Here is a 26437-nt window from a genome sequence, read left to right on the forward strand (position 1 = left end):
GAGCAGCCAGCTTGTTCATGGTGCTGCATTTGCTCAGCCTGTTCTGGGTGCTGCATTTGCTGTGCCTGTTCATGGTGCTGCATTTGCTGTGCCTGTTCTGGGTGCTGCATTTGCTGTGCCTGTTCATGGTGCTGCATTTGCTGTGCCTGTTCTGGGTGCTGCATTTGCTGTGCCTGTTCATGGTGCTGCATTTGCTGTGCCTGTTCTGGGTGCTGCATTTGCTGTGCCTGTTCATGGTGCTGCATTTGCTGTGCCTGTTCATGGTGCTGCATTTGCTGTGCCTGTTCTGGGTGCTGCATTTGCTCAGCTTGTTCTGGGTGCTGCATTTGCTGTGCCTGTTCTGGGTGCTGCATTTGCTCAGCTTGTTCTGGGTGCTGCATTTGCTGTGCCTGTTCTGGGTGCTGCATTTGCTGTGCCTGTTCATGGTGCTGCATTTGCTGTGCCTGTTCATGGTGCTGCATTTGCTGTGCCTGTTCATGGTGCTGCATTTGCTGTGCCTGTTCTGGGTGCTGCATTTGCTGTGCCTGTTCTGGGTGCTGCATTTGCTGTGCCTGTTCATGGTGCTGCATTTGCTGTGCCTGTTCATGGTGCTGCATTTGCTGTGCCTGTCCTGGGTGCTGCATTTGCTGTGCCTGTTCTGGGTGCTGCATTTGCTCAGCCTGTTCTGGGTGCTGCATTTGCTGTGCCTCCTGCACTGGCAGTGCTGTGCTGCCCCAGCTCTCAGGGCATTCCTGTGCCCGCAGTAACAAAGCCTGGCTGAGCTGGGCAGGGGTCTCAGGGGAGGGCAAGGGAGGCTTTAGCCCCTGCAGCTTGTTTGGATGAACTGAGGAAGGTGAGGGAATTGCAGCCCAGCCAAACATGAGAAGCATGATGGCATTGCTGGGATGGGACCTCCACTGAACAGCAGCCCAAGTGCACTTGTTGGAAGAAGGTTTTAAAAAGCTCAGCTTGTCTAGGTGTCTGTCTGGAAAAAACGAGTGCAGGGAGAGCAGGAGTGTTTGGGAGCCTCAGTGCTGGGTGGCAGAGCTGTGCCAGTCTTTGCCACAGTTTAATTTCCTGATGGATCTCTCCAGTGTTGTTCCCCTGGGCCAGGGCTCCTTTTCAGTCTGCGTGCTGTGCTGGGCCTGTGACACTGAGCTGTGTGCAGCACCAGGGAGCTGGTGGGACAGCTGCTGGCTCCTTTCCCTGTCCCCTTTGGCTGGGGGCTCAGGCAGCCCTGCTGCTCACACTGCTGTGTGTGTTGGTGCTGTCTGGGCGTCCCTCTGGGCTGGGGCTCAGCTCAGCACCGACTCCTGAGAGCTCTGGTGTGTGCATGTGCTAGAATGAGGATTGGCAGAGTCTTATCTGCTTTCATTTCATTCTGTAACCAGCAATGTGCCTGCTCAGTGGGTTTCCTAACATCTAAAATGTGGTTTATACTGATTTTATGGAAACTGCTGCTTTGATGGATACAACTGTATGTCCTTTTAAACTTTTTATTTTTCTTTAGTGTTGGAGAGTTATGAATGCTTCTCAGCTTAGTCTCTGAATTTTTTTCTTCCGTCAGAGCCAACTCTAACTTGATGGAACAGGTGGTTGCTTAAACAGCAAATTGTTTAACATAAAGCCCTGGCCAGGACATAGCTTCTTTTAATTAAACAACCCACAGTGCCCCTGCCAGCTATCTTTTCCCTTGCTCAGCACTGCAGCACTGCTTTGGACAGAATGCGCAACAGTAAAATCTCCAGTGTGAGCCCTGTTTCACCCGGATCACCCAAACTTTTCTTGTGTGTGTTGTGATGTTAAGGTGCCCTAAGTCTGGATGGGACCTGCTTTTCCTGGTTTTCCTACATGTCTTTCCATGATACCAATCTCCTCTTGTTTCAGGGGCAAAACCCCAAATTAAACATGTGGTTGCACCTTTCCATTGCAAAACACTCTCACTCAGGGTGTTCAAAGGCAGGGCACGAAGGATTGCTTGGCTTGGGTGTCACTGAAACACCAAGTGAAGAGGCCCTGAGAGGGGCACAGAGGGAGGCTCTTGGTGCTGCCCCCCCTCATGTCCTGGCTCCTCAAAGGCTGCCAGGGAAGGGAAATGCCCAGCTGCAGGGGCAAGAGGCCCAGTGTGCACATAAACTCCATTTTTCCCCTCAGTAATTCAGGATGTGTTCAGAAGCTCTGGGATACTTCCTCTTGGCAAGTTCTTGTCAAACCAGCCAGCCCAGAGCTCATTTGTAGGAGGTTTTTAGCCTGTAAGCCATCACTGAGCTCCTGGATGATGGAGTCAGGATTAGTTTCTCCTCCATCACCTATCAGACAGTGTGACAGCCCTGTTAACCATGAAGATGTCGTAACTCTGGGGTGTTACAGGCTCTGCAAACCAGCTGGTTTGTAGGTTATGTTAAAATCTCTGCTTTTGACTCTTTCACATTTGCAGAAGTGTTTGCTGCAAGTCTAAGGTAGATGTGCCAAGAGGCACAACTGGCAGAATGAGGTCCTAGTTTTCAGCTTTGAGAAATGTAATATAATAATTCCAAGTATTTATGGTGACCTACTTACAAAAAATGCCATGCTACCATTACCATGCTGTTTATACAGATGTGACAAATATAAAAGAAGTCTGATACATTTATACTATAAAATACCATCTCTGTTTTTCTGAACTGTAAAGTACTTTTCTCATGTTCTGGATAATAGGGTATGCAAAGAGATTTTTTCCCAGATGTCAGAAAAGGGATCCCAAAGTGCTTTGTTCACAGCAAATCTAATGTTGATTGCCACCAAAGGGGGAATTGGGTCCTCCATTAGAGTTCAGCCTTTGTAGCCTCAACTAAGGAGCTGGCAGCTTGCTGACAGATAAATCTGGACTGAATAACAGAAATTCCATTTAATTTACATTTTTTTAAAAGTGAAAATCTTTTTGCAGAAAGATTTTAGCATAACGCTTTTCCTGCTACATTTTTTTTGGTTTTTTGGCTGAAGCTTAAACACTTGCTTGTGTTTTCTGTACACACAAGTAGACTTTGGACTGAAAAGAATGTTTAGACTAGAGAATTATATACATATTCCTAATGTTATTGGCTGCTTATTGCCAAATTATCTTGCTGTAAGTACAGGAATGGGGATCTTTAAACTAGTTACTGTAAAACATTCCTTTATTCTTTTGATTGCAGTTTCATAGGTATTCCCCATTTTTGTGGCACCTACTGAAATGTGATGCATTGTTGTATCTCTGTTCAAATCCATGGTAAGAATTGAAGGTTGAGGTCTCATCTCAGTATTGGATCTGATCTGTTACAGGCCTTTAAAGCATTATGGACACTTTGATCAAAGAATATTTTTAACTGACTCCTGAATTAACAGTGGGAGACTGACAGATACATTCACTCTCATTGACAAGGATAGTGTTGGTTTCAAACTTGTCTAGGTGAAAGGTCCTTACGCTTTTTCTGACTTTCAGGGAAATCCTTTGTGTTTCTGGACCTGTGTCTCAGTTCTTTTGGGGTCTGCTGTTTCTCCAGGTGGGGAAGGAAACAGAGATCTCTTAATGCTGCCCTGAGGAAGTACTGTGCTGTCACACTCTTCCATGGCAGTTATTTAAGTCTCTCCATTGTGCATATCTGTATTTTAATTTTTCACTTCAATACACATACACAATTTGACAGGCTTCTAGTTGCTTTGGGAACTTTGATTTCCAATGTTCTTACTTATTTTTAAAATCAAAGTGTTGCGTTAATGCCTATTTCTTCTGATAAACTTTCAGAAGATGTATTTCATTCTCAGGACTGGTTAAAGCAATTTCACAGCAGCTGTAGACAATTGCATGGTAGGTAAATTAGCTTTTATTATAATCACAGTGGCTTTTCTTGTCTATTTGATTTTTGCATGTTCTTGTGTGACTTCTCAAGCTTCACTGTATCATAATGAGACAGAGAGGGTTTGCAAGGTGCCTGTGTGAATGTTTGCTGTGTGGTGCCTCTGTGTGCTGAGCTGCACACAGAGCACAGGCTGTGCAGGGGCTGCAGAGCAGGGCCAGGAGGTGTTGGGAGAGCTGTGGGATGTTCCTGAGCTGGGAGCTCTGCCAGGACAAGTGCCAGGACACCAGAATGTCCTTGTGGCACTTGTGGTACACAGGGGCAGCATCATGGTTTTCTTCCTGGGAGCCAGAGAAGCTGCAAACACTATTTCCTGAAGGACAGCACTGGGAGAGGTCAGAATCTAGAAATGACAACTTACAAGAATGGAGTCTTCAGTCAAGAGAGCATGAGGTAACATGTGATAAACCCCTTCAGATATTATACAGCTCTGCTGCAAAGAAGGGAAGATCTGTTCTCCATCATAGTGGTGGGCAAAACAAGAAGCAGGTCTCAAATAGGATTAAATTGGATTAAACTTCTCCTGTTAGGAGCAATTAAGTACTGTAATAGCTGCCAGAGGAAACAGAGAAGTGTACTTCACAGGAAGCAAGCCAGAAACAGATGAGCCAGGCTCCTGTCAGGAATGCATTGTGGCCATTGCTGCTGGGGCAAGTGATGGAAAAGGTGATCTCCCCAACTCCTCTCAGCCCCCTCTAAAATACCACTTTGAATTGGAACCAAGCTAATTCTCTTATGTGTTTCTCAAGTCTGATTTGGATTAAACATTTTCTCAGTAGGTTTCTGGGCAGAAGGCTTTTTGTTGTTGGAATTTAGCATTGGCATTCCATGCCCTCTGCTCCCCAACCCTCCAAAAAAGAAAAAAACCCCACTTTTTAGTCTTGAAAAGTTCCTAGTTAGTAAGAGATATTGATTGTTCCCAGAATTAAGGAGGTGTAGATCAAAGCAATACACTTTTGAGTGAGGATAGTACTTGTAAGAGAAATAGAGCAACAAGTAGGTTAAAAGAGAATTTGGAGATAGCTGTGTTTTGTGTGGGATCAGAGACATTCTTGCCAAAGTCCCATCTGTTCAGTCTTTCTTCAGCTCTGTTTTCTTCTCACCTCTCTGTTGTGCTTGCACTCCAGAAGGAGGCATTGCTGTCTGACTGAAGTGCTGAAGTCCTGCTGGCTGTCTCTCCAAATGCAGGGATCACAAAGAGCATCTGAGTTTTCACTTTCTGAGAGGTTTCACTGGTGGTAAAATCACCAGGAATAATCTGAGCCAGGAAAGCCTCAGAGACTGTCTTCAGCAAATGGGGATCAGGTAAAGAGCAATCTCTGTTCTGGGCAGAGATAAGAACCCCACGGCCCAGACTGGGAAACTGTGTGTTCAGGACTCTTGGCAAAATCTCTCCCTTAGTGTGTTTTAATCACACCTGTGATGTTCCTCCTTGAGTTAAACTGTGAAAAATTAGAGTTCCACCTCAGCAGAACTCAGGGGAGAAGATGTGCCTGAAAACTGAGGGCTGAATCCTCTGTTGCCAGCATGTCGCTTGCAGTGCATGGCACAGCTGTGTCAGAAGGAAAGCCTGGCTAGCCTGGAGCCTGGAATGTCTGCAGAGGCTGAGGGACTGAGAGGTGGCACATGGAGCAAGCTTCTAACACTGGGAATTCTGCATTTGCACTGACCCAGCACCCTTGTGCATGGTCCTGAGGAATATCTCTGTGTGTTGGTTGTTGGTGGCTCACTGGAGCCTCTTGAGGGAGGCACTCAAGTGGAAGGAGTTATTTCTCTTTGATCTTGAACTGGTTTGGATGAGTAATATTTTGCTCAGAATACATGTCTGCCATTTCTGTGTGCTCCCTGTAGAAGTTTTAATAGAGTTTCTCTCTTCCCTTATCCTGGAGAAAGAGGATGAAAGTGATAGCAGTAATTGGGAGAGAGTCACGTAGGATGGACAGCACAGGGGCTTTCATGTTTAAATTACAAAAGATTTGGGCTAGATGGAATCTTTTCCTCCTCATCAAGCCACTTAGAATGCTATATATCAGGTTTATTTCTGGGAGAGTGGGTTAATGGATTTAATTATTCTCCTACTTTCAGTATCATAAATCAAAACTGGTCTAAGTGGGCTTATGCCAATAGCACAGTAAATGTAAAAGGAAATCTGGGGGTTAATCTGTTGATATATTTCACTGGGGCTTAATAAATCCACCACAATTGCCAAGATAACTTTTGGGTAATTTGCAAAACTAAATGTGCACCTCTAGGGCATTGAGTTGTTCCTTGGAAGTGGGCATCTCCTGGCTGGTGCATCTTTCAGAAACCTCAGCTCCTGCACTGTGCTCACTGTGCCTGCTCCTGTTTTCTTCTGCAAGTGGCACTGGACTCAGTGTGCTGCACTGTGGGGCAGAATGAGTGTGGAAGCAGTGTAGAGCTGGCACAGGCTACTTGCTTAAGGACAAATTCAAAAAAGATTAAAAAGTTCTCACTGTCAGATTTATTTGTAAAGAAAATTATTCAGTTGCTGGGGGATATCTGTAATTGCATATGAAGCAGTGGGGAGTGTCTGTAATTGCTGTCTGTTCTATGTACTTTCTCCTGAGAGCTCAGGTCCATACAATTGTGAAAATTCAGCTTGAAATCCAGGAGCTGTTAATTGGCCTCAAGATTTATCTTCATCTCTCTGTAACAGTTTTGCCCAGGCTTTTAGAGAGCCAAGTTATTGGCAAAGTCAGCGGAGTTTTATTGGGAAAGATTTATTGGTTTTTTGCAATCCAGCTAATGAAATGAAGCAGATTCCCAGTTTTGGCCTCAGCAGTGTGACTGAATGGCAGAGCACGGTGTGCAAGGGGATCAGTGTGGAGCTGCAGCTCAGCTACCTTGAGTTCCCTTCCCAAGCACAGCCTGGGGGGAGTTCCCATCTCTGCCTCTCTTATCAGCCCCACTCTTAGCTGGAACTGTAGTAATCTGAGAGCAGTCCTGGGGGATACCACAACAGGGGCTTGGAAGCAGCTCTGGGGCTCAGATTGCTGGGGCAGTTTCATTTGCTTTAATCCTGACAGTACCAACTTGTGGGAGCAGTTTGTGTAGGGCAGGTGAGGATTTCTGTCTTCTGGATGTGCCACAGGGATTGGAACAGTCCCTGGCATGGAAGGTTACAACAAGGCATTTTATTGCTGAAGGAGGTGATTTTCCTACAACATTTCAGGGAGAACTAAACTGATCGTTGCACAAAACTTGGGAGGTATGTTTTCAGTTTTTCATCTATGAAAAGAATGGAGTTATTTTAAATGTTGAAATCATCTTTACTGGAGCAAAGACTACCAGAAAGCTTTGTGGATAAATACTTTGTTAACTCCAGTCTATAACTTTCCCAGGGAAGCTGATCATACCTGACAAGGGAAATAGGATTCCACAGCAGGTTATATGAAATTATGAGATGCTGCAAATGGAAATATACTTTCTTAGGCAGAGGAGAGAGAACAACTTCTCCGTAATTGAGTTGCAGATAAAATTGAATTTAAAGGGTCCAGCAAGCTCGTTTGAAGTTCAAAGAAGCTGGTGCATAAATTTGGCCTGCCTGGAGTTACTGCATCTTTACACATACAGCTTGATCAAAAGAAGAGCAGAAATGGAGTAGTTCCAGAAATCCAGATTGATTAAGTCAATCTTTCTTACCCAGTGATGGAATTCAGAAAAATATCATTTGGTCTTCTCTAAAGTATTATCCTGCTGGATCAAAGGATTTTTCTTCCAGCCTTTCTATACTAATGGTACAGTGAAAAAAAATGAACTTGTACAGCAAAAAGATTATGCTCTTTATCATCTATTCAAGTTAGCAGTTCATGGAGGCTGCTGTCCTGCAGAGTGAGCTACAGAAATGCTAAGTCAGTAAAAACATTACTTAATAACTTACATTTACCTTTGTGACTGACTTGGGGAATGAAATAGTGACATGTAGTGTGATCTGTAAAAGTCTCCCTCTTTCATTTTATGATTTATGACTTTTTCCTGTGGAATGGAGCACTGTTATTCGTGGAGCCTCTGGAGGATGCTGCCAGCAGGGCTGTGCAGCAGGAGGAGCCCAGGAGCAGCACAGGCTTTGTGGGCTGAGATCTGAGCACCGGGAGTGCACAGAGTGCCAGTTCTGGGGACGTACAGTACAGCTGGCAGGAATGGATGCTTTTAATGAGCTACCCTGAAAAATCTGCATGGAGGCAAATGCCCTGGTACCACTGCAGAATGTATTGTTTCTGGAGGCCTTAATTCAAGGAATCAAGGCTTGAAAGTATAATTTAGGCCCCAGAGTGGGACAGGGCTGGATGAAGATTGATGAGGACAGACAAAATCTTTGAGACTGTGGCCTTTAGCATAGCAAATTCTGTTCTGTGATGCTGATAATTTCACAGTCTTTTAAAATCTAACAGCAGCTGATTGAAGGGAAGTAAGTACAAATGTTTTCCATGTATCTATTTCCATCTATGCCTTATATACTGGAAGACATTAGAAAATGTCCTATTTAATGAATATTGATCTGCAGCAGGGGGGAGCTGATTGCAGTGCCCTGTTCCACACTGGCCTTGGGGCTGTGCTGCTGCCCAGGGCAGGCAGTGCCTCTGAACACCCCTCACAGTGCTGAGGGTGGGGAAATGCATCTAGCTGAGGTAGTGTTAGTGCAGTGAGTCATTTCTCCTCCTTTCCCAGCAAGGTTTGTGCAGTTCCAGAGGCCTGGGAGGAAGCTGACTTTTATGGAATGTGAGAAGTGTCGTAATTCATTTTAAGTACGTGTCTAATATTCCTACATGCCTAGTACCTTAAAATCTGGCCTCTCTTGGAGGTGGCACAACTCTTTAATTCTGTTAGGCTGTTAAAAATAATACCAATCTGTTCAGTCTCTGACAGCAGGTTTTTTATTGTGTGGTGATTTGGGATTATGAGAGTTATGGGGGAAGGTGACCTTGAGGCAGGCTTAAGTGCAGCACTTCTTGACACAAGGCAGCAGAGAACACCACTAGTGTTAACTTAATTATATTGTTAAACCCACTAGGGCTGAATTACTTGAAACAAATTAAACAAGGGACGTTCTTATTTCATAAACTGCATTTAATCTCATGCATGGCTGTGTTTATGATAGAGTCACAGCAATACAGTAAATTAAATGTGAATAGAAGTCACACCAATATCTTCATAAGCAGATGTTTTGTATCTGAGCTAAAGTAGAAATAAGATAAATCTAAAGTCCTTCAGGGCAAGAAGATTGAAGTCTCATGCATTTACTAAAAAAATATAAATTTGTGATTTTGAATAGTTTACATTTGTTCTCTCCTTCAGTCTGAGGCCCACAGAAGACTGGTCATTGTGTCATGGAGTAAAATTACACTTATCAGAATTTGCAGTGGAATTTTGCAAAGAAATAAGCAGAAGTGATGGTACAATCAACATCAAGGCTGCTGCTACTTTTTCAGTATGGATCTTGATATTTTGGGCCACTTGTAGGGGTACAGTTTTTCAGTGGTGGCAATTAGATCACCTGATGTATGAATAAGTTGTAAATGTATTAAATTGCTACCTGTCAGTACAATTTTACTGTGCTTACTGAAATCTCCCCTTAACCTTTTCTCAGCAATTCCAGCTAACTATGGGAAGAGTTGGAAAACCTAAGTAAGGGAAAAAAGGTTTGAGTTACATTAGTATTGTTAATAACCCCCCTGCCCCCATTTTTTAGTGTTGTGGCCAGAAAAAAAGGTAGATTCAAGTTTTACTTGTCAAATAATTTTAGGAAATTTTGGTGACTTTTTGTGGTGAATAAACACTTTGGAAGGAAAAATCATTTAGCTCTGCTCCTTAATAATCCTGGTGCAGAAATATACTCTTATAATACTGTAAAACTTTATGTACCCATTCACATGTGGGTGGAATTTGTAATTCAGTAGTTTATCTAATGATTGCATTCCATTTTCTAGTGACAGTTTTCATTAAGACTCCATTTATTCAGAGAAAAGCGAATCTAATAAGAGTAGCCTTGAGTTAAGGGATTTATCACTCTTTTTTTAATATTTTCCATATTCTGAAATATGTATCATTTAGGCATAACAGAAAAGTTTGTGCTTCTTTAAATTGTGCCACATTTTCCCAGTTGTTTAATGTGTATTACTTGGAGAGTGTGTAGTAGCTATTTGGAAAATTGCTTTTTTCAGTTACTAAGGTAGTAGTGAAATGACTGTAAAAAAAATGGGAAAAAAGGGGGAGAGATCGTCACAACTATAGTCACAAATTTCATTTGGAATTCATATGGACTTCCATAAGTTTACCTTCTGCATGGTATTTTTAATTTGTTTGTTTGTTTGTTTGTTTCAGTGTTAAAAGGAAGGTTTACATGAGGGGGCAAGGGGGCTTTTCCAAGTTATTGGCTTAAACACACCATGGAAAATATTTGTTTTTATTATCAAGTTAGTATTTAGCATAACTTTTTATTGTATGTCTCATCTAACACAGTAACCATTCAATAAATTTTGAGTCAATATCTAATCAACCCATATAAAAGAAATTCTGGGACAGGAACCACCTGAGTACAGGAGTGACAGGCCCAGCAAATCTCAGTCTCACTGCAGTTTGTGTTGCAGCAGATGGAGAGGGTTGGTTTGAGAGGGTTGGTTTGGTTCTGAGAGGGGCTGGTGGAGCAGGGGCTGTGGGACAGACGGACAGAGGGACGGACGGACAGAGCTGCGCCTTGCCCGGCCGCTGCCTTCAGGGCTGCTTGCTCAGGAGGGGCTGCTTGTTTCTTTGCAAAATTCCACTGCAAATTCTAAGTGTAATTTTGCTGCGTGACATAATGACCAGCCTTCTGTGGGCCTCAGACTGAAGGAGAGAACAAATGTAAACTATTCAAAATCACAAATTTATCTTTTTTAAGTAAATGCATGAGACTTCAATCTTCTTGCCCTGAATGGCTCTAGATTTATCTTCTTTCTACTTTAGCCCAGCCCCTCCTCTGCTCTCCTCTCAATCCTCCTCCTCAGAACTTGTGCAGGCCCTGCAGGGCTCGGGGCTGCCGGCCTGGCCTGTGCTCAGTCCCGGCACTGTGGGCTCGGTCCCGGCACTGTGGGCTCGGTCCCGGCACTCTGGGCTCGGTCCCTGCACTCTGGGCTCGGTCCCTGCACTGTGGGCTCGGTCCCGGCACTGTGGGCTCGGTCCTGGCACTCTGAGCTCGGTCGCTGCACTGTGGGCTCGGTCCTGGCACTGTGGGCTCGGTCCCTGGGCTCGGTGCCGGCACTCTGGGCTCGGTGCCGGCACTCTGGGCTCGGTCCCGGCACTGTGGGCTCGGTCCCTCTGCTCTGGGCTCGGTCCTGGCACTGTGGGCTCGGTCCCTGCGCTCTGGGCTCGGTGCCGGCACTCTGGGCTCGGTCCCGGCACTCTGGGCTCGGTCCCGGCACACGGGGCTCGGAGGCAGAGGCAGCTGCCATGGAATCAGGGACAGGGCACAGCTGCAGTGGGATCAGGCACAGGCACAGCTGCAGTGGGATAAGGGGATCAGGGACAGGCTCAGCTGCAGGGGGATCAGGGACAGGGCACAGCTGCAGTGGAACCAGGGACAGGCACAGCTGCCACAGCAGCTCAGGGACTTGCACAGCACAGCTGCCCTGCTGCAATAACAATGTCCTGGTGGTTCCAGGAGCGTCATTCTCCTGCCTGAAAACGTTTGGTTTTCCTCTCCTCTAATAAAGCCCTCATTCCTGTCATACATTTCTTATAAAACTAGAGCTGCACACTCATGGCCCTGCATTTATGTTCTGAGTATGTGCACATATTAGCACAGAGTGTTAAGGATTTTGCATTTCTGTGTTTTAAAGGAGGCAAGAACCAACCCTGTCGAGTCTCACACAAAAATAAAGCAACAACAAAATCTAGAAAAAACGTCTTCAAATAATTACCTAACGAGGTTTTAGGAATGAAACAGGCCATGCCTTATGGGGAGAATGTGAGTTTGAAATGCTCCTGCAATATGAGTTATCAGACATCCCTGGATAACACATCACACCAAAATCCTGTTTATTTAGGCTGTTGCTGTTGGCAGTGAATCTCAAGCAGGGATATGCAGCCTACTGAGACAGGTGAGATGGCAAAGCAGAAGGGTTGTCCATACCTGCTCTCGGATCTGCAATAGCCTCAGACAGACGTCCAGAGGAGATTTCTCTCTGCCCACTGTCTCTGTTCATTAAATCCTGTATGGCACTTGCAAAACATCTTGGTGCTGTAGTGGTTTTCTTAATCTCACAAATACATAAAAATTTACTCTGTACTGCTATCACTAGAAGGGTTGGAAAACAAAATTTATGCATTGTGTAAGTAAGAACAAGGTAAATCCTGACTTGAAGAGTTTTGTAGAGTTAACAGTATTTTAGAAGGTAAATATGGCTACCTGATTATCTCCTCTTTTTTTCTTTCTTTCTTACTTCTCCTGCCCCTCATTAGGTGTGTAACTGGATAGTGTGCTTTCAGGAAATTTGAAGATTTATTTAATATTAGTAGAAATAGACTTGTTTTGAAAAATTTGCATCCAGATCCTAGCATCTTACTTCTCAGAGTTTTGGGAGACATAATTTTTATTGTAGTGCTTGGGATCTGCATATGAGTTTATAATTCAAATGCCCCCAAAATAAATGTACCTGTTTGTAATTGTGATGAATGCAGAATCTGTTGGTTAAGGAGGTCTCTCCCAGCAGCTGTGTACAAAGAAATTTGCTCATTACCCTTCCCTCCTTCTCACACCTCATCTTTGAAAGTCACTATTTATCATTGTATGGCACTGGTGAGTAATTGCTGCTGAGTCAATGCTCCATCACTCTCCAGCTGGGCCTGTGTGAGTAATTCCCTGGGATGCCAGGCAATGCAATTCAATGAGCAGAGCAGTATGGCTCACCATGGCTGCAGCGTGGTCACGGTGCCATCCCCAGCCTGGCATGGCAGTGCCTGCTCCGGGGGCACCTGCTCAGGCTGGCACTGATACCAGCTGGCCAAGGGCACAAGAAATATTGCTGAGGAACTTTTTGCTCAAGAGCATATGAAACGTTTTCTTTTACTGCAGAGGCAGTGTTCTACAAAGAAAATGACCAGGGATATAATTCTTTTTGGAAATTTCTACAGTGGTGGTAGATAGTCTGTGCATCTGTGTATTGATGTATATTTAATTTTTGTTATTAAAAAAGTCTGAAATCGATGTGACGTGAAGGACAGAGCATTCCTTACTCTATCAGATGAAAGTTTTGGAAGTTGCAAATTCCAAAATTTGCTATTTTTTATGCACCTTTGTTAATCTGATGACTCAGTTTATGTGGTTGATTCAAATGTCAGATTTTACTGGAAGATTAATGTGGCCCGGTTTTGCAGCCTCTCATACTTTGTAGTCATTGCAGCTGCTGTGGAACAGGTTAAAGAATTGAAAATAGGAATGTTGCTTATATAAGATGGCCTGTAGTGCACAGGGTGGCTTGAACCTTTAGAGCTGTTTTGTGGGGACAGTGGCTCTGAGTTTCAGCATGGTGCTCTGAGAGAAAATGACCTCCTTCTTTCTACTCTTTAATCTTGTTTTAGGGTCTCCTCTGCTGTATGGCCACATGTGATATGGTACCAGATTAAATGACTATTACTTCTATCTTTCATTGGGCAGAAAGAGATAGAGCCGATTATTGATTTCCTTTAGCTTGCAGTGTGCCAGAGCCCCTGGGCAAAGCTCTGGATTGGTGTTGCTGTTGTTGGACCGTGTTCCTGCTAAAAAACTCCATGATTCCTATGGCTCCTGGATTGCCGTTGGTTTTTTCACATGCAAATACTTCAAGTGCCTTGAGCATTTACTAGGATCTGTCTGAAAGCTAGAAAACCTTCCGTAAACAGGAGAGTTTAAAAGTCAGTGAATTCAGGAAAGTCATCAGTTCCTCTGCTTTCAGGTTTTATTATAGCCCTGAAGTTCCCTGGAGAAGTATTAAAGCATTACAGAGTGTGATGTTTGGCATCCACATTGCCTCAGGAATATTTAAAGGCTAAGGCTTGTCATTCATCATCTCGAATCACTGAGAGTAAAACCAGATTTTATACTAGTATAACTTCTGGAGCAACACAGACAAGCAAGCACCTAGGGCAAATCTCACCTTGAAGGAGTTTGGTAAATGAGTGAAGTAGTGCCATAAAAACCTGTTCTGACTCTGCTCATAATTGAGGATTCACTGTAGAAACCATAATGATGTTGAGCACTCTGTGTGCAAAGTGGAGTGTATCACACGTGTGTTAAAAGGTCCTGCCTCACTGGAGGATGTTTTCCAGGCTCTGTAGTTAGCTCTGCTCCTTTTGCTATAGTAATCTTCATTTGTGTTTAAAGGGGACCTCTTGGGGACCGGAGAAAGGTCTGTGTTGTTGGTACTTGTTGGATAAATCTTGTGATGGCCAAAGAACTCTGCATCTGAAATCCCAGGAGAGATGCCTTAAAACGAGCTCAGTCAGCATTCCTTGTGGGATGGAAGCCCAGTTTGGCACAGAGTCAGAGCTTGGAGCTGCCCCAGAATGCAGAGCATGGAGCCAGGGATGCTGCTTGGGAAGAACATGAAATTCCTCAGGAGAACCTGGGGAAGTAGGTTAGCCTGAAATCCTGAGTGGTCAGTCCAAGTGCAAGATACTATCGGACACAGACTGGGGGAAAACTGCTTTATCTGAGGAGGAGGAAGACTTTCAGAATGTCACTTCCCTGAATCCAGCTTTTGACTCCCATACAAAGGGCTCTGGAACTGCTTCCTACCAATATAAATGTGGGGGTTCCTCTCTTTTCCTGCTTTACCTCATTGTTGAAACTCCTGTTTCTGACCTTCCCTGTTCTTTTGCTAGTTTTGTTATAGGACCTCATCTTCCCGCTTTAGAAATTTTTCAGTTGCTGATTACATTGTGATAGGGTCAGTATAAAGACATTTCACTGGCTTCCAATTTAAACTAATCTGCCTTTGCTCTGGGGTTTATTTACTGAGATATACCAAATTTTCTCCTTTGTCCTTAATTTTTGTATGATAAATTTCCAAGCTGGTAATTTCCTTTCATCCATCCTAGTGATTGTCATAAAGGTTGTTCTCTCCATCAGGAATTCATTTTGAATCCCTTTCTCGAATACAGCTGAACAGCCTCACGTATTACCCAGGAGAAATTACTTGTATGTCTCATAATAATGTTAACAAATCTCTTTCTTTACTGAAAATTACTCAACTGATGTGTTTAGAATCAGGTTCACCTTTTTCCAAGCCATATTGCATTACTCCTTCATATTAAGGTTGGAATTGATGAATACATGCATATTTTTCTTTCCCTGCTGTTATCTCTGTGAATAAGCCCAATGTTTATGGGAAAAAAAATGTTCCTAAATGCATAACTGTATTATTTCCCATCAATTTTAATATTTTTCTTTCTACTGCACTGTTCTGTGCCATCTCCCTCTTTCAGCATAATAGTTCAGTGCCCCTGTGTTGATGATACTGCATAACTTTGTGTATCATCAGATTTCATTAGTATAAATTTACCTTTAATGACCTTACAGTCTCTCACCAGGCCTTTGCTTTTTTATTCAAACACTGAATTTTTGCTTATTTTTAAACTTTATCTTTTAAAGTTTATCCACCATTTATTCTCATTGCTAATTGCCATCTTTTCATCAAAACTAGCAGGTTTTTTTAGTGTCTTGGTTTATGAAAGTGGTGTGTCTTGGAGGGGAAGAAGTTTCAGAGGTGGAATGTAGAATTGATGAGTGAGTAGCAGTCCCTCACGGGGATGAGGGGCAGAAATGGGATGTTAATTGTGGCACATGGCAGGGCAGCAGTGGTGTCAGAGAGAGCTGATAACGTGGTCAGTTTGATAGATTCAGTGAGGTTTTAGAAGAAATTATAAGCTGTGAGTCTGGGGCAAGGGCAGTAATAGAGTCCCTTGGAAAGGGAATCAGCTGACACACAGGGAATGTAAAACTGATTTCCATTTTCTTTGCTTCAGGAGCCAGTGTTGCATCTTTGGACTAACTGATGAAGTTTGGTGATGAATACTGCTTTGGCAATTGTACTGTGCTAAATCCTTCATCCTTAACTGATACCTCCTGCAGGGAATCAAACTGAAAATACATTATTTGTCCAGAAGTGGCAGAATTCAGCAATCAGAGCTGCTTCTTTGCTTGAAAAATGCAATGAATTTGTTGCTGCTGACTGGCACTGCTCTCTGCCTTTGATGCTGTAATGTTAAACCAGGTCAGAGTGCTGTGACTGTATTCAGTGGGGAAATGATGGCTCTTTTAGACTCTGGTATTTAGGTAATTAGAAGTAGTTGGATTATAACTATTAACATAGCATCAAGAAGTGATGGATTTTTTATTCCTGAAGCTGCCTCAGTCTGGAAGCTCATGCAGTCCTCAGTCAGATCACACCAAGTGGCCACGAGCTGAACCTGCTGCTTTTTGTCTTCTGCTCTTCCTGTTCTTACGCAGTGGGGAGAAACTTCCATACTGGAAGTCTGACCTTATTCCACAGCATTTGTTACAAAAATGAGTGGATAAAGTGTAAATCTGATTACTTTTATTAGATAGAGCCACTACAGTTTAGATGTGAATAGGATAGTAAGAATCTGAAAGAAAATTACAAATACTGTAATTTATCCTTTTAGAAGTTCACTTTAAATGAACTTCAGTGGGAACACAGACAAGCTGTATAACATTTTGACATATCAAAGCTATCCCTCCTCTGTAACTATTGTGACATTAGTGAGAAATGTGTCATAAGGCTGAGCTTTTAACACATTGTCATGTGCTAAATGAATCCTGGCTGGCTTAGCCATTCCCTTGTTCCCCTGGTTTCTGGGTCCCCCACAAAAAGTGTGACTTCCAGCAGCTGGGGGAGAAGGCAACACACTCAGAATGCATGGAGGGGATGAATAAAGTTAATTTTCAAATACTCCTGATGAGTTCCTTGGCTGTCAGCTACTTCCATTAGGCAGAAACCGGGTGAGTTCCAATTTGTGCCTCCAAAAAATGCTGAAAAGTGTCTGCTGATGCATTATTGAATCTGTGGGGCCAAATTTTCTGCCAGTATAAAAATTCCACTGATGACATTTAGAGCATCCAAAGATTTGGCCCATTATTAGAGCATTCATTAGGCTTAATTCCTTGTATTGGCACTATAATTTATTTGGGAGACTAAGCAACCCAATTGCAATATTTTATTTTAAGAAAATGCTGGTAGATGCCTATTCAATCACAGAATTATTTTAAAATCACTGATTGCTGTATGAGAGAAGCATTGGGTGAGAAGACAGAGGAGTGAGTGGTAAAATCCAGTCAGGAGCCTGCAGGAGGTGGTGCTCACCAGTGCTTTCAGTGCCTGATGTTCTCAGGCCATAAAGAGGACACACCAGTGGGAATGTGAAGTACTGATGCACCACTGCCCTAATCCAGACAGCTTCCTAAACACTGAAATTGAGCAGTGCTGAAAGCTGTGGCATGCTGGATACAACGGAGGGCTTTGAAAATGATGCTAATTCTGCTTACATTATAGCCAGTAAAGTGCTTTACCTGGTGTTTTCTTTAGGCAGCAAAGACTTTCTGTCTTTTGAGCCTGTAGCATTTCTGCCTCACGTTTTTTGCATTCAGTGGGGTTACACTGCACTTGTTTTGCAGTGGTCAGGGAAAGAATAATTCTAAATGCAAGTAACTGTTTTGGAAAGGGAAAAAAGCCATTACAGAAACTGCATCTTTTTAAAATCATCACTTAATCTTAGAGTTTGCTGCAAGGACTTGCTTGGCTCTAGTCATAGATTATTTACTGGAGAGCTGGGTTGTGGAATTATCTGGTAAAGATAGAGAGCAGCACCTTTTTATCTGTCTCTTGCTGTATCCATAAATCTAACACCTTTTAAACCTGTATTGTCAGCAAGGCACTGATTGCTTTAACTGCAGGCAGACTGGGCTGAGACCAGGGGATTCTTCCCTTCAGTGAGTCTCCAAGTGTAAAGGTTCCTTCAGCTCTTGGAACATCCTCAATTTCAGGTGCTTTTTGAGAGGAAAAAAAGCAGTGTTGCCAGATGGAACCTTCTGGACTAAATGAACAGAGAGGTTTGATCAGAGTCAATGCTGCTGACATGCACATCCTCCTGCTGGCCCTACAGTTCTCTGCCTGGGAAAGGTGCTCACCAAGGTCTGGCAGCCCTGCTGGGGCTGAAATGTTTCCTGTCATTTTCTTCCATTTTAACTCTCCTAGGCCGGCAGCAGCCTTAAGAAACATCATGAATAGTAAGAATTTATTAATTCACCTCTAAAGGGTGTGGAGGGTTTGCACTGGTACGCACTGGATACTGGTGAACATAAAAGGTGAATGGGTTCTTCACCATTTCTTCAACAACATTTTGCCTTTTTTTTCCTGATAGAAATAAAACTTATGCTTGCCTGTGACAGGTTGAGAATTAAGCTGTTCCTCACCTTTTTTTGCAGTCTTTTTATGCTGTGTGGCTGCTTGGTTTAAAATATATTTGCTTTTTCTCGCCTGTGGAAACAAGCCCAACTGAAGAAAAAAGCTTGCTAGGAATAAATTGGCACCTCTTTCTATGCAGTGTTAAGATGAATAGAAAGGTTTTCTTAACCTTGTGCTCTTGAGAAGTGTTTTGAGCCTTTAACAACTTCTGATTCTATGTGTCTCTGCTTTCTTACATTACTTTTCTCATGTCACCCCTAAAATTGTCAAGTCAAAATCAATGTTAAATTGAAGAACTGCATCTGCTGAAGACAGAACTTCACATGTCTTTTGTGCACAGTGAAAATACTTGTGGAAATTGCTTTCCCTGGCCTTAAACCATTTTTCATTTTTAGAGATTGTATGGAAGAACTTAATCCAAATGAGATTTTCAGCTTCAGTTTTTCCAGAGTATTCTCCCCAACATCAATCCTGGAGTGTAAAGTGGCCTAGCACACTTCTCAATGGGCCGTGAGGGACAGTGGTCATTTGTCTTTGGAAAAGGAAATGCAAAGTGATGTTAAGAACCAAGTTATAAAATTCATGATAAGGATTGAGTTGCTTATGATTTGCATTACTCCAGTGCTGGGACAACACCAGCTCAGTAGACATCTTGTTATTCTAAATGCAGCAGAGAAAAGAATTTTCTGGGATGCCTTTTGCTTTGGTTCTTATATGAAGCTCTGGCAATTTTTCAGAAATGTCATGAACAGGACTGTCCAAAATCAGAGTATAAGGCTTGGAAAATGGAAATGAGGAATTTTAAAGTAATTAAATGTATTTTAAAGTTATTTTTCACCTCAATTTTGGAGTCTTCAGTGTCTGCCCATTTCAAATTTTCAGACTTTTCCTCAGAGCCAAGAGAGCAAGATTTGGATTTGTTTTTTAACCTAGTAACATATAATTCACTTTTCTCACCATTGTGTGCTGGGAAAATACACACACAACAAAATCTCAGGAGATGGGAGGCTTGTATCAGTTTTTACAAAGGTTACAGAGATTGCTGAAAAATTTATAATAGTCCTGCCTAGAACAAGGTCAGTTTGGATATTCCTTGGTTATGGAAAGGAAATACATTGTGTTGGGCTTGGGCATTGCTGTTAGGACATGAACACACTGCAGAAATAAGAGGCCCGGATGATAATTCCTGTGAGGAGGGATTGAAAGAGTTGGGCTTGCTAAGTCTAGAAGCCATTGTATGAAAAGTGAAGAATCCAGTTTTTCAGCACTGTTGAATTGCTCAGAGCCTTCAGAGATGATGTATCCCAGCAGTTCAAATTTAACCCCTGAAGTCAAAGTGCCAGACTTAAAGTCTAAAACCAAAATCTGAGGCACTTTGCAGCCTTATGAGGTGAGGTGAGAAAAAACATCCTGGATTTCGTTGTTTCCTTCTTAGAATTCTGTTCTTGAGATGCACATGAGCACATTTTGAGGTTGTGACACACAAATATGTTTAACTAAAGGTCCTTGGTCTTTGGGCAAACCCTTGATTGTCTCATGGTGTATTCCAGAGTGATGAATGAGAGTTTGGGCACACCGGGTGGGTGTCAGGATAGCTCAAGGGTGCTGATGTAGTTTTCTAAAGTTAATGAACCTGCTGACACTGCTCCATAGAATGTCACTCAATGTTATTTCACTTAGACAAATCAAACCCAAAGGGCTCAAGCATTTCAGTGTGGCTGTGACAGAGTTAACTGAGGGAAGCTGCTTCCTGCAAAGACTAACAGATACAGACCCCCAAAAGATGAAGCTATGAAAGAAATTTCAGTGCGGTTTTGTCTACAGATACCTCAGGTGTTGCTTTAGTTATTTCTTAGAGTTTAAATCACTGATCTTCATCCCCTGTTTAGCAGCAGAGCTCCCCTAACTTCAAGAAAATGACCTTAGTTCAAACTTGCTGAGAATATTTAAACTTGCTGTGAGTTGTTGGAAAGAGTCAGAAATAGTTCTTGTGTACTCCAGTTTCTCTCCCAAACATCCCCAGAATCACTTTCTGACAACTGGCTCGAGCCAGTGCAGTCTCTCTGAGGGAAGAGCTGTAATACCTTGAAGTGACTCATGCACCATCATTTAGAGGGTGGCTGCCTGCAATTTCCAGGTGCCATCAGTCTCCTTGGTAAGATAATTTCCTGCCTTCATATGTACGGAGGAGGAAAGGCTACACCATGAATTTCTGATGATGGGGGTGATACTTAGCCTTTAGATAGTGTTTCTAGCCTTCAAGCAGTTTACAAGTGAGCCTTAATATTCATCATATCCCTCAAAGTCGTTAAATGTTAATATTCCCCTTTTGTAGAGGGGGAAGTTGAAGGAAAGGAGTGAGCTAACTTTCTGAGTTAGCTCAGAGTCATGGGAGTACATCTCAAGCCTGTGCCTGCATTGTGTGTCCCTTCTTTCCCTGCAAGGCTCCTGTGTTCGTGCCAAGGCCTGTGCCAGCACTGGACAGGATGCAGGGTCAGGAGATGCTGATTTGCAGTAAGAAATGACTGCTCTGGGGCATTACTGAGAAATTTGTCAGCTAAGAGTTTGAAAACTTAGGAGAAAACTTCCTAAAAGGTGCTAAATGTAAACATGAGCTGTTGAAGTGGCTCTGAGAGGTTCTCTGAGACACAAAGTCTGCAGAGAGCTTTCAGCCGCAGCATCCAGTGCTGTGACCACGTGGGTGGAATCCTACTTGATCAATGCTCTTGGTTTTTTCCATTCACTTCAGTGAACTTCAGTGAAAATCTTGGAGGTAGCACTTGTCCATTTTTTATTTTAAAGTACATATTTATTTTATTTCAGTCTGTGTCTGCCATAGCTTCTGGCTTTCATATATCCTGAAACTAAAATACAACTGAAGGCCAGAGATGCAGGAGGTTTCTTTTGAAGCACTGGGGAGTCTGCATGAGGAATCTTCACAGGAGTTGGAAACATTGATATTTGTTTAGAAAACCCTGGTGTCTATCAGAAAAATGTTTTATTCATGGAAGACAACTCATAAAAGGTCAGAAGAATAGGGGAAAGCTTATTTACTCCATTCAGTTAAACAGAGCATTGGCACTTGGAATGGGAGTGCTGGCTAATTGCACGACCCTTTTTTAATGTGTTGATTTAAAAGTTATATTTTAGTCAGCATATTTTCTTTTTAAAGAAGTTCTCATTAAACTCTTTGCTCAATGCAAAAAAAAATAATTATAAGAATGTTTTTAAAATGGGGAAATATCGAATAGTATTTTAATTTTTTTCCCTTTTAGCCTACTTCTTCTAGTCAACTTCTGAAATTTTCAGGGATCTAAAAAAACCGTGAGGTTATTTTTGCAACTCAATGTTTTGATCAATTTAGTTTAATTTAATTTCTAAATGTTTTAATGGCAAGCATTGTAAAAATTCAAAATTTTTAAATTTCATGTTCATTTGCCTGTCCTGTAAAACTTACAGTTTTAATGACACAAATTGTGCCACTTTCTATAATTTCAAAATAAAACTCACATAAAAGATAGAGGTCAAACTGGGCCAGAACAAGCCAAAACAGTTTAGCCAGGTTTTAAACTGGTTAAAAGTGACAGGACAGGAGACAAGAGGACATGGAAGGATCACTGCTGAAGTGTGTGTGGGGAAGAAAGCATTACAGATATTTGGTGTTTATGGCAATGTTCATACAGGTGCTCTCTCAAATCCTGTTCACAGAATTCATAAGAATTTTGTATTTTTAAGAGCTTTGCCTTCCACTAAATCAGGCCAAAACAGGCTAGTTGGCTGGAAACCAATGAGAAAGGAGACAAATGGACGCTTGCACACAGGCAGGCTTGGCAAAGCGTGATTTCCAAAGGGCTGAATGGATGGATCACAAGTGGCAGAAACCTTCAGAGCCCAAGCACAGCCCTGCCCCTCTGAACCATCTCCCCTTCCCCTTCCCTTTGGAAGCATTGCAGGAGCTGTGGTGAGTAAATACAAGCTTAATGTAGCTGTTTACTAAAGCTCTTGGGGAAAGTCTAGCAAAATATGCCTTCATAAATAAACCAGAGCTAATTAAGAACCACTTGAAAAGCTAGCACAGGGGAAGGATGCAAGGAAATTACCATGTAACGTGTGTGTGGTTAGCAAAGGCATAATTCCAGCTGAGACCAGGCAGGAACCTGACTGGGAGCTGGATTTATCCATTCTTTCTCATCTTGGGCAGCATCCCATTAAACAAATCATGCCATTAAATGTGATTGAATTACCTGGCAATAATAATGGCAGCAGAATAAGGCCTTTCCTAAGTAACCTGCAGCTAAAAATCTGATAAATGTCTGATAAAGTTAGAAGGAAGGCTGGTGTGTAATTACAAGGAAGATCAATCTTAATGCATGTGTTTATTTTTCAAGTCCAAAGCAATGAATTGTGTGTGAAATAGAAGGGGGTGGTGGCTCCCTGTGCTGTGCTGGGAGATGCTGTGCCTTCCTGAGCTGGGGTTCCTGGGGCACAGGCAGCGAGGGGAGCACACCTGCCTGCGGTCACTGGGTGGCTGTGAGCCTGTGCCAGGCTGGGCACACAGAGGGCAGCTCGTGCTGTGCTGTGCTGTGCCACCATCGGCTGTGGGACTGCTCTGGGAGGGCACTGGGGGAACCAGCCCCTGCGAGGGCAGCGCCCTTGGGAAGGGGAGTGAGCGCTGTGTGTGAGCCCTGTGTGTGTGGGCAATGTGCGTGTGTGTGAGCACTGTGTGTGTGTGAGCACTGTGTGTGTGTGAGCCCTGTGTGTGTGTGTGAGCCCTGTGTGTGTGGGCAATGTGCGTGTGTGTGAGCACTGTGTGTGTGAGCCCTGTGTGTGTGAGCACTGTGTGTGTGTGAGCCCTGTGTGTGTGAGCACTGTGTGTGTGAGCACTGTGTGTGTGAGCCCTGTGTGTGTGTGTGTGAGCACTGTGTGTGTGTGAGCCCTGTGTGTGTGTGTGTGTGAGCACTGTGTGTGTGAGCCCTGTGTGTGTATGTGAGCCCTGTGTGTGTGAGCACTGTGTGTGTGAGCCCTGTGTGTGTGTGAGCACTGTGTGTGTGTGTGAGCCCTGTGTGTGTGTGAGCCCTGTGTGTGTGAGCCCTGTGTGTGTGAGCCATGTGTGTGTGAGCCCTGTGTGTGTGTGTGAGCCCTGTGTGTGTGTGTGAGCACTGTGTGTGTGTGAGCCCTGTGTGTGTGAGCCCTGTGTGTGTATGAGCACTGTGTGTGTGTGGGCAATGTGCGTGTGTGTGATCCCTGTGTGTGTGAGCACTGTGTGTGTGAGCACTGTGTGTGTGTGAGCCCTGTGTGTGTATGTGAGCCCTGTGTGTGTGAGCACTGTGTGTGTGAGCCCTGTGTGTGTGTGAGCACTGTGTGTGTGTGTGAGCCCTGTGTGTGTGTGAGCCCTGTGTGTGTGAGCCCTGTGTGTGTGAGCCCTGTGTGTGTGAGCCCTGTGTGTGTGTGTGAGCCCTGTGTGTGTGTGAGCCCTGTGTGTGTGAGCCCTGTGTGTGTATGAGCACTGTGTGTGTGTGGGCAATGTGCGTGTGTGTGATCCCTGTGTGTGTGAGCACTGTGTGTGTGAGCACTGTGTGTGTGTGAGCACTGTGTGTGTGTGTGAGCCCTGTGTGTGTGTGAGCCCTGTGTGTGTGAGCCCTGTGTGTGTGTGTGTGTGAGCACTGTGTGTGTGTGAGCCCTGTGTGTGTGAGCCCTGTGTGTGTGTGAGCACTGTGTGTGTGAGCACTGTATGTGTGAGCACTGTGTGTGTGTGAGCCCTGTGTGTGTGTGAGCCCTGTGTGTGTGAGCCCTGTGTGTGTGAGCCCTGTGTGTGTGTGTGAGCCCTGTGTGTGTGTGTGAGCACTGTGTGTGTGTGAGCCCTGTGTGTGTGAGCCCTGTGTGTGTATGAGCACTGTGTGTGTGTGGGCAATGTGCGTGTGTGTGTGTGTGTGAGCCCTGTGTGTGTGTGAGCACTGTGTGTGTGTGTGTGTGTGAGCACTGTGTGTGTGAGCCCTGTGTGTGTGTGAGCCCTGTGTGTGTGAGCACTGTGTGTGTGAGCCCTGTGTGTGTGTGTGTGAGCACTGTGTTTGTGAGCACTGTGTGTGTGTGAGCACTGTGTGTGTGTGTGAGCCCTGTGTGTGTGAGCCCTGTGTGTGTGGGCAATGTGCGTGTGTGTGAGCCCTGTGTGTGTGTGTGTGTGTGAGCACTGTGTGTGTGAGCCCTGTGTGTGTGTGAGCCCTGTGTGTGTGTGAGCACTGTGTGTGTGAGCACTGTGTGTGTGTGTGAGCCCTGTGTGTGTATGAGCACTGTGTGTGTGAGCACTGTGTGTGTGTGAGCACTGTGTGTGTGTGTGAGCCCTGTGTGTGTGAGCACTGTGTGTGTGTGAGCACTGTGTGTGTGAGCCCTGTGTGTGTGTGAGCACTGTGTGTGTGTGAGCACTGTGTGTGTGAGCACTGTGTGTGTGAGCACTGTGTGTGTGTGTGAGCCGTGTGTGTGTGAGCACTGTGTGTGTGTGAGCACTGTGTGTGTGAGCCCTGTGTGTGTGTGTGTGTGAGCACTGTGTGTGTGAGCCCTGTGTGTGTGTGTGTGAGCAATGCGTGTGTGAGCACTGTGTCTGTGAGCCCTGTGTGTGAGAGCTCTGTGTGTGAGCCCTGTGTGTGTGAGCACTGTGTGTGTGAGCAATGTGTGTGTGAGCCCTGTGTGTGTGTGTGTGAGCACTGTGTGTGAGCCCTGTGTGTGTGTGTGTGAGCACTGTGTGTGAGCAATGCGTGTGTGAGCACTGTGTCTGTGAGCCCTGTGTGTGAGAGCTCTGTGTGTGAGCCCTGTGTGTGAGCACTGTGTGTGTGTGAGCCCTGTGTGTGTGTGTGTGTGAGCACTGTGTGTGTGTGAGCCCTGTGTGTGTGTGTGTGATCCCTCTGTGTGTGTGTGTGATCCCTGTGTGTGTGTGTGTGTGAGCACTGTGTGTGTGAGCCCTGTGTGTGTGTGCCCTGTGTGTGTGTGATCCCTCTGTGTGTGTGTGTGATCCCTGTGTGTGTGTGTGTGCGTTGTGTGTGTGTGCCCTGTGTGTGTGTGTGTGAGCCCTGTGTGTGATCCCTGTGTGTGTGTGCCCTGTGTGTGTGTGAGCCCTGTGTGTGATCCCTGTGTGTGTGTGCCCTGTGTGTGTGTGTGAGCACTGTGTGTGTGAGCCCTGTGTGTGTGTGCCCTGTGTGTGTGTGTGTGAGCCCTGTGTGTGATCCCTGTGTGTGTGTGCCCTGTGTGTGTGTGATCCCTGTGTGTGTGTGCCCTGTGTGTGTGTGTGAACACTGTGTGTGTGAGCCCTGTGTGTGTGTGCCCTGTGTGTGTGTGAGCCCTGTGTGTGATCCCTGTGTGTGTGTGCCCTGTGTGTGTGTGTGAGCACTGTGTGTGTGAGCCCTGTGTGTGTGTGCCCTGTGTGTGTGTGATCCCTGTGTGTGTGTGCCCTGTGTGTGTGTGAGCCCTGTGTGTGCCCCCAGCAGGCTGAGGCCCAGGGCAGTGCAGCTGTCACAAGCAGGGCTGGTTCCAGTGTGTCTCTGCATTGCCCGCGGGGAGAAGGGAACGCCTTTGGGGGCTGTGCAGCAGTTCTGTGTGGGGCTCTCGGTGTTTGGAGTCCCAGGGTGTGTCAGGCACAGGGCAAAGGCTCCCAGGACACCGTGTCCCTGCTGTTCTCTGTCTGTGTACGTTCCTGGAACACTCCTGGCTGCCGCTGCTTGCTTTTCTGGCCTGTGAGATCCCTGCCATCACCCTTTGGTTCAGGTCTGCTCACTGCCTTCATGTGCAGCGCTGCAAGAGCCATTATCAAACCTGTCACATCTGTCTCTCTCACCTGGTGGGAGAGGGCCCTGAGAACATCTGCAAACAAATGTGAGGAGCTGCAGACACTTTGTGTCTTGCAGAGAGCTTTGTACCCGCTGTGCTGTGCACACACCTCATTTGTCAGTGCCCTTTGGTGCAGGGACACACAGCGATTGCCTCCCCCTGCCCTGACACCATCCCTGCTGCTGGGGCTGCCTGTGCCTGCCCTGACACCATCCCTGCTGCTGGGGCTGCCTGTGCCTGCCCTGCCCTGACACCATCCCTGCTGCTGGGGCTGCCTGTGCCTGCCCTGCCCTGACACCATCCCTGCTG

The 26437-nt window shown here is 44.7% G+C and overlaps 2 protein-coding genes across 7 annotated transcripts in view; one reads left to right on the top strand and one right to left on the bottom strand.

The window, feature by feature from the left end:
- CTNNA3 (catenin alpha 3) overlaps positions 1-26437 on the top strand; it is a 411267-nt gene that overhangs the window by 124308 nt on the left and 260522 nt on the right. The window contains exon 7 of one of the 4 annotated variants that reach the window (XM_054288359.1): positions 3385-3413. The exons of 2 other annotated variants lie outside the window; for them this stretch is intronic. In XM_054288359.1, the coding sequence (XP_054144334.1) occupies positions 3385-3413 (29 nt within the window). Of the gene's footprint in view, positions 1-3384; positions 3414-6266; positions 6283-26437 lie in introns of all 4 variants that reach the window. One more of the 4 variants, XM_054288361.1, reaches the window with a different exon arrangement.
- Positions 1-26437, bottom strand: part of LRRTM3 (leucine rich repeat transmembrane neuronal 3) — a 76651-nt gene that overhangs the window by 15385 nt on the left and 34829 nt on the right. The window lies entirely within an intron of this gene.

Source organism: Melozone crissalis, unplaced genomic scaffold (assembly GCF_028551555.1).
Source record: "Melozone crissalis strain CALT ecotype California unplaced genomic scaffold, PUWL_Pcris_2 ptg000062l_1, whole genome shotgun sequence".
Taxonomy (NCBI): Eukaryota; Metazoa; Chordata; class Aves; order Passeriformes; family Passerellidae; genus Melozone; species Melozone crissalis.